The 9,573-nt window shown below is 41.9% G+C and overlaps 1 protein-coding gene across 2 annotated transcripts; it reads right to left on the bottom strand.

The window, feature by feature from the left end:
* Positions 1 to 4,883: 4,883 nt before the first annotated feature.
* On the bottom strand, positions 4,884 to 9,077 carry LOC115132361 (microtubule-associated protein RP/EB family member 1-like). Of its 2 annotated transcripts, XM_029664943.2 has the most exons (8): positions 8,928 to 9,077; positions 8,324 to 8,457; positions 7,001 to 7,146; positions 6,704 to 6,896; positions 6,453 to 6,500; positions 6,134 to 6,246; positions 5,782 to 5,934; positions 4,884 to 5,650 (listed from the first exon to the last, which is right to left on the bottom strand). In XM_029664943.2, the coding sequence occupies exons 2-8, from the start codon at positions 8,442 to 8,444 to the stop codon at positions 5,594 to 5,596; spliced, it is 831 nt and encodes a 276-aa protein (XP_029520803.1). In that variant the 5' UTR covers positions 8,445 to 8,457; positions 8,928 to 9,077; the 3' UTR covers positions 4,884 to 5,593. The 2 variants fall into 2 exon arrangements, with proteins under 2 accessions (XP_029520803.1, XP_029520804.1); XM_029664944.2 differs by lacking the exon at positions 6,453 to 6,500 and having other exon boundaries at positions 8,928 to 9,075.
* Between the last annotated feature and the right edge of the window lie 496 nt (positions 9,078 to 9,573).

Genomic DNA, 9,573 nt, shown 5'->3' with positions numbered 1-9,573 from the left:
TCTTTACTGTTGATGTTGAGACTGGTGTTTTGCGAGTACTATTTAATGAAGCTGCCAGTTGAGGACTTGTGAGTCGTCTGTTTCTCAAACTAGTCACTAATGTACTTGTCCTCTTGCTAAGTTGTGCACCGGGGCCTCCCATTCCTCTTTCTATTCTGGTTAGGGCCAGTTTGCGCTGTTCTGTGAAGGGACTGGTACACAGCGTTGCACGAGATCTTCAGTTTCTTGGCAATTTCTCGCATGGAATAGCCTTCATTTCTCAGAACAAGAATATACCGCCGAGTTTCAGAAGAAAGTACTTTGTTTCTGGCCATTTTGAGCCTGTAATCTAACGCACAAATGCTGATGCGCCAGACACTCAACTAATCTAAAGGCCAGTTTTATTGCTTCTTTAATCAGAACAACAGTTTTCAGCTGTGCCAACATAATTGCAAAGGGGTTTTTAAATGATCAATTAGCCTTTTAAAATGATAAACTTGGATTAGCTAAAGCAGCGTGCCATTGGAACACAGGAGTGATAGTTGCTGATAATGGGCCTCTGTACGCTTATGTAGATATTCCATGTTTTTTTTTTTTTTAAATGGACGTTTCCACCTACAATAGTCATTAACAATGTCTACACTTTATTTCTGATCAATTTGATGTTATTTTAGTGGACAAGTGCTTTTCATTCAAAAACAAGGACGTTTTTCAGTGACCCCAAAATTTTGAACAGTAGAAATATACACTGCTCAAAAAAATTAAGGGAACACTAAAATAACACATCCTAGATCTGAATGAATGAAATATTCTTATTAAATACTTTTTTATTTACATAGTTGAATGTGCTGACAACAAAATCACACAAAAATGATCAATGGAATTATCAATGCAAATTTATCAACCCATGGAGTTCTGGATTTGGAGTCACACTCAAAATTAAAGTGGAAAACCACACTACAGGCTGAGCCAACTTTGATGTAATGTCCTTAAAACAAGTCAAAATTAGGCTCAGTAATGTGTGTGGCCTCCACGTGCCTTTATGACCTCCCTACAACGCCTGGGCATGCTCCTGATGAGGTGGCGGATGGTCTCCTGAGGGATCTCCTCCCAGACCTGGACTAAAGCATCTGCCAACTCCTGGATAGTCTGTGGTGCGACGTGGCGTTGGTGGATGGAGCGAGACATGATGTCCCAGATGTGCTCAATTGGATTCAGGTCTGGGGAACGGGCGGGCCAGTCCATAGCATCAATGCCTTCCTCTTGCAGGAACTGCTGACACACTCCAGCTACATGAGGTCTAGTATTGTCTTGCATTAGGAGGAACCTAGGGCCAACCGCACCAGCATATGGTCTCACAAGGGGTCTGAGGATCTCATCTCGGTACCTAATGGCAATTTCCACCTGTTGTCTATTCCATTTGCACAACAGCATGTGACATTTATTGTCAATCAGTGTTGCTTCCTAAGTGGACAGTCTGATTTCACAGAAGTGTGATTGACTTGGAGTTACATAAGTGTTCCCTTTATTTTTTTGAGCAGTGTTTATATAAACAAATCAAAATATATTTTATATTTGAGATTCTTCAAATAGCCACCCTTTGCCTTGATGACAGCTTTGCACACTCTTGGCATTATCTCAACCAGCTTCACCTGGAATGCTTTTCCAATAGTCTTTAAGGAGTTCCCACATATGCTAAGCACTTCTTGGCTTTTAGTTGAATGCATCCAGTTGTACAACTGACATTTCTGTTATCATGTATTAGGGAAAGGGAAACGGGGATACCTAGTCAGTTGTACAACTGGATGCATTCAACTGAAATATGTCTTCCGCATTTAACCCAACCTTCTGAATCAGAGTGATGCAGGGGGCTGTCATAATCGAAGCGCCCAGGGGACAGTGGGTTAACTGCCTTGCTCAGGGCCAGAACAACAGATTTTTACAATGTCAGCTTGGGGATTCGATCCAGCATCCTTTCGGTTACTGGCCCAACTCTCTAACCACTAGGCTACCTGCTGCCCCTGTAAAAAAAAAGATCCTAACATTGACAGTGCTCAGCAGAGAGAACCTCTCGTTCCAGTAGTTGAGTACACCATCGTGGCTGATTGACAGGTAGTGTCCATTGTGGGCACGGCCCTTAGGACCCCTGAGGTCCGGCCATGATCCCCAGAGTCTGTCTGTCTTCTTTTTTTGGCTGGGGGCTTGAATGGGTAGAACTTCAGCCGGACAATGACCTCACAGTGTGCACTACACAGGCACAAATATTTCAAGGATGCACACAGTGCACACATACTACTTAGGAACCTGTAAAACATAGCCTATTAAATGCCACTTTTACAGGCACAATCTTGAGTGGTTTGGGAAGGTAGAGTGGTCTGTACTCTAAAATAATGTAGTTTAGATATTCATCCTGTATAAACAACACAAAGCTTTTGTTAAAGAGAGTAAGAATTTAAATGTGGTAACATGTTTTTCACATACCAGAGGAGTTGGTCAACTGATGACAAAACAGCACTCCCATTAATTGTCTTGTTTTCCTCTCTCACCCAGTCCACACTGCCATCACAGTTGGTGTCCACCTTCATAAAGATAATGTCCAGATCCTCATCATCCACATCGCATCCCGAAACTGATCCATATCCAACCCTGACAGAGAGAATGACTCAATGTTATGCCTGTTTGTATGACAACACTATGTAAAAATGTGCAGCCGGTGGGTGAAACTGGCAGGGATCCACTAGGGGCTAAAATTGATACTGGAGTAGACCACTAGTTATGGGGAGGGGGGAAAATATGGTCAGGTCACTCACCCCCCTCCTCCATCCGTGTCAGACTCTCTGAATATGCTTTCGATGTGGCGAAGTTGCTGTTTGTTGATCTGATTCTCAACTCCCCCCTGAACCTGCATGTCCTCCTCCCCGAGGTCAGTTCTTCCCGAATGCTCCGTCTCCCCCGCCATACCCTGCAGAGGGAGCATATAGAGGACCTCAGTCAGGATTAAGTCCACATTTGATATTAAAACCATCTTGGATCATTTTTCACTTGAAAATGTCTTAGGAATGGGAGATTAATTTTAAAAACTGAGAACAAAATGTGGGTGACAAGGTCACAAAAAACAAATTAGAATGTAAATGTTGTCTGTGCCAATAAAAAAAGAGCACTTTGGGGAGCACACCAGTATGTGGATATATTTTGTTCTGGATTTACCTGAGCTGTGGTGTGTTTCTGCTTGTCATCAGAGGTGGAGCTGTGAAAGGTTTTGATTACACAGGCAATTTTATTCAATGAATAGTCAAGGGATTCCAAATGTGATTTAGTGATCAAACACATGCATTTACAGTTTAAACCTAAATTGATATTACCGTCTGACCTTCTTCACAGTGCCCCTGTGACAGTCCACAAGCTCACACTGGCCATGGCTGTACACCTTTGACACTGGCTCAAATTTTCACAGAAAAGCTCTTTTGGTCTTCATAACATTGTATTCAGTGGTATCTAGAGGAAGTTTTTCTTTTTCAACAACAATTCAACCAAATTCTGACTACAGCAATCAAAATGTGGGGGATATAAAAAAGTTGTTTTCCAAGCTTTTTTCTGTTTATAAAAACACCCTACTCTTGATGGCCCAAAGATGACAGTCGGGAGACAGAAAGGAAGGGGAGACAGAGAAGTCCTTACTATTTGACACAATTGTTACACGAAAATAAGTTGACCAGTTTTCCAAATCTGTTTTGCATCTTGACACACACTGAGAAGCTTCTGGATGAAGAGATGCAGGAAAACATGTCCAATGACCCAGTGAATAGCCTTGTAGACAAACAACCTCTGCAGTTACCCAAGGCCTGGGCCCCATACTGGGCCAAGCAGATGGAAGCAGAAACTGGATGCCAGATCAAAATGAAAGAATGGGGGTCAGTAAAGGACAACAGAATGAAGAGGCAAACCCAGCATGGAAGATTTAGACGAGGACCTGTACGTACTGACCAGCGTGAATGACAAGGCAGAACACGCCAGGGTCAGAATGAGGAAAGCGTTGGAGGTCAGGAGAATCCTGGTGCTTACAGCAGAGGGAAAGAAAACATGAAGATCCCAATGGAGCTGGTGATTCTCAATGGAACATACCAGAATCAAGACATGAATAGGTCCTCTGTCTCACAGTGGCCGCCACAAGGCAGGTTCTCCCTATTGCGGACCCCCAGAGACCAGGCAGGGAGCCCCATCAGGAACAGCATCGGGCCCATCCAAAGGGCTGCCCTGTTGCTCAATGATGGCAGCATCAACACCACCCAAAAAAACCACCCTGCTACCAACATCTCTGCTTGGGTCCCCCATCACGCACAGTGGGGCTCTAGACCTTTATTGTTTTTATGGCCCTTTACTCTGGGTATGTTTACATTTATATTTAATGATCAGCCAATATCACTATTTCGGTTTTGATTTCTGCAGTTACTCTACCAAGGACCAACTGCCAATAGCAATGCAGAAGTCTGTCAGGACATTTTAATGGAGAAAGAAATTGAATTAGAAAAATTTATACATTTGAGTTTTTAATAACATAAAACTTGTCAAAACAAGTTATTTCTTCAACCTAAAAACATTTAATTTCTCCAATCAATACTTCATTTCTAAAGACAAGAGATGCTTATGGAAACCTTATATTGCTCCCAAGTTTAAAACAGACTCCCGAGGTCTAAAAGACAGCTCTCAGTTCCTCTGCTAAGAGCGTATAGTTCTGCTCTTATTGTAGACTAGAAGGAAGTATTTCTTCAGTGTGGACAGGCAACCATACATCCGGTCTTTGCCTTACATGAGGAAGTAAATTAGAACATAGGTCAGTAGAGATGCTAGTCCCTAGTGTAAAACTAGCCTACATACAACACACAAATGTCAGAATGAGTCTATAATTTAGCATTTAAGTAAAAAGTACAGTATTTTATTTAAAGGTTATCAATAAAACATTACTTTTTTACTTAAAAAAAAGTAATGTGATGAATACCTCCCCAGATAAACAGGAAACTAAATACAAATGCTGATCGCCTAAACCACAAATTTGAACTCAAGTATAATGAATATGCGTAAACATACCATAAAAATTACAATAATTTCCATTGGCAGAGTAAACATATTCATATATCTTTAATAATTAATCATATTTGCAAATATATCAAAATCACCTAGTACAGTTTTGTTTAGGTCAATTGGAAATTAGGAATAGAAAGACCTGAACATATTTCAAAAGTAACAGGCCAAGGTTGAAAGGCACAGCAGAGGCCAGAATAAGAACAAGGCAGAAAAGAAACCAGAAAGGAATGGCCCTATTAGAATTTCATCCAGGGTTCTTCTTCTCTGGCGGCTGGATCAGCAGGCTCTCTGAAAAGTATTATGGTCCAAAAAACACTTGGACCAACAAAGACTTGGACCAAGGGGGCAGCCAGTGTATGATCCAAAGGCAACTTAATCCACAGTGGCAGTATGTGTGAGTAAGTGCATGTTCATTAGAGCACACGAGTGCGTATGCATGCACATGCAAACGTGTGTTCACTAACCTGTGTGTGTGTGTGTGTGTGTGTGTGTGAGAGAGATTATGGCATGGACTAGAGTTGTCCATTTTTCATCAGAACTCTTCTGGTTCTTCTCCTTCAGCATCGGAATCAGGAATAACAAACCCCTCCTGTAAGCAGGAAACAATTTTTATTTAAATATTCAAATACAAAGCTAAAAATTATATGAAAATGAACACTGAGCCTCTCAACTGTTTGTGTGTGTGTGTCAAAGAGAGTATTCTGGTGAGGTGTCACTCACATCAGTGGCATATAGAACATCCATAATCTTCTGCATAGTTGTATCTGCCTCTCCATCCACTTCTTGGCAGATGACCTCAATGGACCTCAGCTTTCCAAAATAAAAGTCTCTCTCTTTCTCCATGTCCTGGACAGTGGCTTTCAGGGAACTGACCTGAAGTGAGAGCAGCAGAGTGATAGAGTCATAGGAGAATGAATGGGCGGGGCTGTCATGTTCATGTTACAACTAAACAAGCTTCAATTTCAATAAACTATTCAACTAGCACACAAAAAGCCATACAGGAGATTGAGGGGAAATCTCACCGTCTCATCAAAACAACTTATGTTAGCTTTGACACTCCGAAAGACCATACCTCTTGGGATAGCTCCTCCCTCTCCACATCCCCTGCTGCTCCGGGCCTACGCAAGGCACTCCCTGCTGACTTGGGCGGGGGTTTGGTCACTGTTGTTGTAGACCTCATGGGAGCTAGATCAAACACAAATCAGTTAAAAAAATAGAAGAGAATAATATAGCTGTGGACTGTGTATGCCCTCAACCTTAGACGCACAACTGCACATTAACACCTACTGACTCCAGTGTCTAGCCATACAGCAATATTCCTTTCCACAGTGACCATGACAGCCCACCATAGGTGCCCATTGGAGATCCGTTTGACCATTAAACCACCTTACCGACTCTCGCAGCTGGTTTGATAACAGGTGGGGAGCTGTGGGGCTGTACTGAAATAGAAATGCATACAGTATGCATTTACAGGTCCAAGCATCAAAGACACTGGATCAATATTTTTTTTGTTCCACCAGCTGACAGAGTAACTTGGATTATAACGTGACTTAGACCCCTCATTGCTGCTTGCAGCTATATTTTCAATTGGGTATTTAGAATACAATCAAAATGTTAGAAATTATAAATGCGTCTCCCTCACCAGTGCTGGGCTTCCTGGGCTTGGGTGCGACCTGTCCTGGGTTGGGAGTAGGAGCAGTGTCCTGGCCTTGGCGAGCACTGACCGGGTCATACTCCTTCCCATCGTAGTTGGCATCAAATAATTTCTTGAACCACTGCACAAACTCAAAGTTGTCCTGGAACTTGCCTTTTATCAATTTATCAACAGGAATGATCTGGAAATATATTAAAAAGTGTCACAATCTCAATGGCTGAAATGTAGGAATAGCTGAATAGCCAACAGTACACAGACGTAAAAAAAAAACAACTATGCACTCACCTTGTCAACCCCAATCTTCTTAAAACTGGTCTGTAGAAGTTTGAAGTTGTGGAGGAACTCAGTCTCTAGTTTAGCCTGGAATTTAACCTTCTTCAATGGTATGCATCCAGGGAAAAGCATGTCCATGAACTGACAGTAAGCAGCACCTGTGTGAATGTGATAACATAATTCAATTACCAGCTAATCAAGTTTCAACTTCTATAGGCTATAATACTCTGCTCCTGCCATTACCTTTCCCCAACCCACTGCAAGGTACACTACATGACCAAAAGTATGTGGACACCTGTTCATCGAACATCTTCCAAAATCACAGATATTAATATGGAGCTGGTCCCCCTTGCTGCTATAACAGCCTCCACTCATCTGGGAAGGCTTTCCACTAGATGTTGGAACATTGCTGCAGGGACTTGCTTCCATTCAGCCACAAGAGAGTACATTCCCCGTGACGGCCCAAGCTACTGTGGGGAGTACAATTTCCCTAGACGGTGAGTAGTTTCTAAAATGGTGGTAGATTCAAATATAGGCCTATACATATATGGGGTATTGCACAGGAGGTTGATGAGGGAAGGACAGCTAATTACAGCTGGAATGGAGTGGTATCAAACACATGGAAACCATGTGTTTGATACCATTCCAGCCATTACTTTGAACCCATCCTCCCCAATTAAGGTGACACCAGCCACCTGTGGCTGATGGTGGTGTAGTTAGCGGCCAAGCAGGCTCAAACTTCCAGCGCATAACTAGCGGTCGAGCAGATAATACGGTACCACTACTTTCAACCAACATTCACCTGGCGATACTGTCTTTGTTCTCAATTCTGAGGGCACCGGTGTCTTAAACTTCAGTTTCCAGGTGGAACTTTTTTTTTTAAATGAACATTCAGAAAGATTCAATTCACTTTTTCTATCAAGTGAGAAATGGCCTATCGCATGTGTGCAAATATTTGTTTGGGTCAAGTGCTGTCATCTTGTTCGACATGCAGCTACCACTGCTTTGCTTAGAAATGACAAGCTCCTGCAAAGATGGGAAATACGAGATGTCTGGTCGCCATGTCGGCTTATAACTTCACATGTAGCAAAAATACTATTTATACATTTTCTGAATGTTCCGTTTTTTTGGAGTTCCACCTGCAACTGAAAACATGAATTTATAAATCACAGGTGCCTTCAGAATCTAAAACGAATGAAGTATCTCCAAGTAAAAGGTTGATCGAAAATAACTGTACCACACTTTGAACGAGCCATCGGATCAACAGCCATCACAAGCTAGTTAGCCATGCCAATGAACGTACTTCTGGTTTGACCCAGACGTCATCTTACTGACCTGAGCACAACTGCTCAATCTTGGAGTAGTTCATCTGTACAGACTCGTTGATCCAAGAAAGCATATCATGGCGACTAAGGTTGTCGCCGGTCACAGATGTAGAGTAAACGTTCACAGCCATCTTCTAACGTTAACTTGGTAAGGGAAGACATGAGAATGTAAGTTACGTTAAGGAAGGAGACAAAGACATCTAAACTTGCTTATTTTACATTACCTAGAAACCCGTTACATTTTAGTTAAGACACGCACAACTATTTATATAACATTAGCTAACTAGTCAAAGCTTTAGCTAACGTTACGCCCTGCTAAATTATCGGGTTAGCTAAACTAGCTATAATTATATTAAACGAGTTGGCCATCGTTGACAGTGAGTTAAGTACGAGCTAACATTAGTTATAGCTATTATGTTAACGTTATACCGCTAACGTTGGTATAAAAAAAATCGAGTTTCATTTTAGCTAATCCGGAACTGTTAGCTACCGATACAACAGCTAGCTAGCTATCAAACACACCCATCATTCAACAACGACATCATCGCTAACGTTAGCTATCTAGCTAGTTTTACTGACCATTAACCATTTAAGACACATGCTTTTGAACTTACATTGTCTTAATTTTCCAACAGATAAATCAAATTACTCAAAAATGTTAAAACTTGTAGATACTTTCTCGCCGTTCCCCGGCGGCTTATTTCGTTAGTGTCTTGGCTCTTGCACAGTTGTGATGTAGCTAGCTAGCCTGAACATTGGAATATCTCAAATTGAACACCTCGCATCCTCGTCTCCTTCTCAAAACCCATTGGAGGAGAAGGTCAGAAGGGCGGTGCCTCTGGCTTTCTCCTCCAATGAGTTTGAGAGCCGAGAGAGGACGCGAGGAGGATACAAATGAGATCTTCCCCACGAACTCGTCTTATTCTTTAAAATGTATTAAGGGATCGCAACCATAGACTGTAAAAAGATCGCAACTAACTGAAAGGTGCATACACTGCCACCTATGGTACAGGAGTGTGAAACCAGTCACGGTACCACAGATGAAACAATGAGCCTGATATTTTACCTGCTTTATACATGTGAAGCATCTGATAGGGGTTTTATTCACTACCAAATATGGTGATGAGAGGAAGCCCAGTGGCGGGTAGTGGGAGAAAATGGAGAAAGATGGATTTTAGCCGACATGACGCTAATTTTCTCATCGATTAAATATTTAATCTCCATACAGTTTTCTGTTTCCAAAACTAGAATCTGTAACAA

The sequence above is a fragment of the Oncorhynchus nerka genome, linkage group LG7 (genome assembly GCF_034236695.1).
Source record: "Oncorhynchus nerka isolate Pitt River linkage group LG7, Oner_Uvic_2.0, whole genome shotgun sequence".
Lineage (NCBI taxonomy): Eukaryota > Metazoa > Chordata > Actinopteri > Salmoniformes > Salmonidae > Oncorhynchus > Oncorhynchus nerka.
This window is presented reverse-complemented; position numbering and strand designations above follow the sequence as displayed.